This window comes from Trichosporon asahii, assembly GCF_000293215.1.
Source record: "Trichosporon asahii var. asahii CBS 2479 unplaced genomic scaffold scaffold00043, whole genome shotgun sequence".
In the NCBI taxonomy this organism is placed as follows: Eukaryota; Fungi; Basidiomycota; class Tremellomycetes; order Trichosporonales; family Trichosporonaceae; genus Trichosporon; species Trichosporon asahii.
The window spans coordinates 982-3480 of record NW_014040881.1 but is presented as its reverse complement, the minus strand read 5'-3'; the positions used below and the strand labels follow the sequence as shown (position 1 = coordinate 3480).

Here is a 2499-nt window from a genome sequence, read left to right as displayed (position 1 = left end):
CCACGCGTCTCCCCTCCGCCAGAGTGCATCCGCCCGCTGCAATCCGCTGCCGCTGCCCATCTCTGACCCCGCCCTCACTCCCCCGCACGCACACACCCACCCACAACAGCCAGCCTCCACCGGCTCATCGCTCCGTCTCAAGCCGTCGACCACCACCGACGCGCAAGTCGACGAGCAGCCCCCGGTGCATCCTAGCAGAGCATCGTTGTAAGTCGCATACCTCGCATCTCCCCTAAGCGACCCGGCCTTCCTTTCTCCGTTGCGCCCCTCTCCAATCGCCAGGGACACACACACACACGGCCAGACTTCACAGGCCACTTGCTGCTGCACTCGTATACACGTGATACAGTCACTCACCTTCCCTCTCGCGTTATGAACGGCGAGCTGACCTCCTTTCCAGTCATTCCAGCTTCGCAGTAGCTCTTGTCTTGTACATACTAGCTGCTATAGCCCTCACGCCGTCTCTCCCTGTCGCTTCGACTAATCTGAAAAGTTGAACAGCGTCGCCGGTCACACGCGCGCGCGCCCTGCCAACCCTCGCGTCGTCAATCACTTGCTGAAGCGACGAGCAGAGCGCCGAGTCCTGTCAACCGACCCGTCGTCGCTTAGACAGCAGACCCTTGCTGTTCGTCGCCCTTCCCCCTCCACCCTCATCTCTTAAAAGAGTCCACCACCGTGATCGGGGTGGCTCACGACCCAAACGCCAAGCTGCAGTCGACTCAGGACGCGACCCAGCAGGCTGGCTCCGCCATGCCAGAGGCGTCGGCTTCGGCCAGTCCCCCTCAGCCTGATGCGGCGGCTGCCACGGCTGCTGCCCCGACCGATGCGACGACGGCCGCTGCACTCGATGTGACGGCGCAGGCTACGCAGTCTCAGACCCCTACGCCCGCCGATCAGCTGCAGCCTTCGTCCGACACCCTCACCCAGCAAGGATCATCCGACAACCTTGCCCAGCAGGCATCGTCCGACCAGCTCGCGCATCAGCCCTCGGCTGAGCTGCAGGCGTCGGCTGATCAGCTCGCGCAGCCCGCCGATCTCCACCAGGCTCAGCAGGCGGCTGAGCAGCTTCAGGCTCAGCAGTCGGCCGATCAGTTGCAGCAGGCTCAGCAGACTGCCGACCAGCTGCACCAGCAGCCTACCGACCAGCTTCAGGCGACCGACCAGTTGCACCAGCAGTCAACCGACCAACTGCACCAGCCTGCCGACCTTCACCAGGCCCAGTCTGCGGACCAGCTTCACCAGGGTCAGCCTGCCGACTTGCATCAGGCTCAGACCGACCAGCAGCACCAGGCCCAGACCGCCGATCAGCTGCACCAGGCGCAAGCGGACCAGCTTCACCAGGTCTGGGACCCCAACTCGGCCCAGTACCAGCACTACTACACTGGCCAGTACACCGGCGCGGACTACAACGTTAATGGCGTGATGCCGTTGCCGGCTGATCACACGGCTTACGTGCCTGGCGCCGATGACTACAACGGTGTGGCTGCCACATTATCCAACTGGGCTGAGGCGAGCGCTGCGGCTGAGCAGAACGGTGGACTTCAGTCGCTGGTTCCGCAGGCCACTAACGGTAACGGCCTGAACCTCGCGGACCCGAACGTTGGCAACGGCGAGGTTCCCGGTGTCCCTGTCGAGAAGCCAAAGAAGCTCGTCCTTGCCTGTCATTTCTGTCGTGGGCGCAAGCTCAAGTGCGACGGCGGCCGTCCGACGTGCGGCCACTGCGCCAAGCGCTCTCTCACTTGCACGTATGACGAGCAGGTCCGACGACGTGGACCAGGCAAGCGCTCAAAGGAGATGCGTGAGCGTGCCGCGCGTGAGGCCGAGGCAGCCGGTCTGGGTCTGCACCCTGAATCTCTGGCGCACCTCACTGGTGCGGCCGACCTCAACGCCGCCGCCCTCGGTGAGCCGCCAAAGAAGCCGGGACGCAAGCGCAAGTCTGAGGCGACCGACGAGAGCGACAAGAAGCCGCGCATGGACGAGGACGTCGTTGCCGCTGCTGCTGCGGCCGCTGCCAACTTTACGCACGAGCATGTCCCCCACTCGCTCGAGCACAGTCTGACGGACGGCTCGCTCATTGATCCGGCGCTCACCGGCGAGGCGCTTGACCTTCCGCCTCTTGAACCCGGCACGCTCGGCCAGGTCATCCAGCAGCTCCACAACGGCGGTGCTCAGCAACAATAGCTCTGTTCTGAGCACGAGGCGGAGTCGGCATTGGACCCGTCAGTGGAGTCGAAGCTGGAGTCGGCATCCAAAGCTCAAACCAGCGAGGCAGAGGCAGCATGATGCGCTCTTCGCAATACCGGACTGTCGGTCGTCATTCGCGTTTTTCCTTTCTTTCTTAGTTTTTATATCGGTATCAGGAGGTTTCTTCGGTCTTTTGGCAAGAGAAGGTGCCCGAGTTAGAGTCGAGGCAAAGGTGGTAGCGAGGAGGATGATGAAGGCGAAAAGAGCTCGGCCTGACGAACGCGGCCGGGCGACTCAGTAGAACGTTGTACGTGT

The 2499-nt window shown here is 63.1% G+C and overlaps 1 protein-coding gene across 1 annotated transcript; it reads left to right on the top strand.

The window, feature by feature from the left end:
* Positions 1-750: 750 nt before the first annotated feature.
* Positions 751-2181, top strand: A1Q1_01069 (uncharacterized protein; the record flags this gene model as incomplete). Its single annotated transcript, XM_014325490.1, has 1 exon — positions 751-2181. The coding sequence occupies one exon, from the start codon at positions 751-753 to the stop codon at positions 2179-2181; it is 1431 nt and encodes a 476-aa protein (XP_014180965.1).
* Positions 2182-2499: the final 318 nt, after the last annotated feature.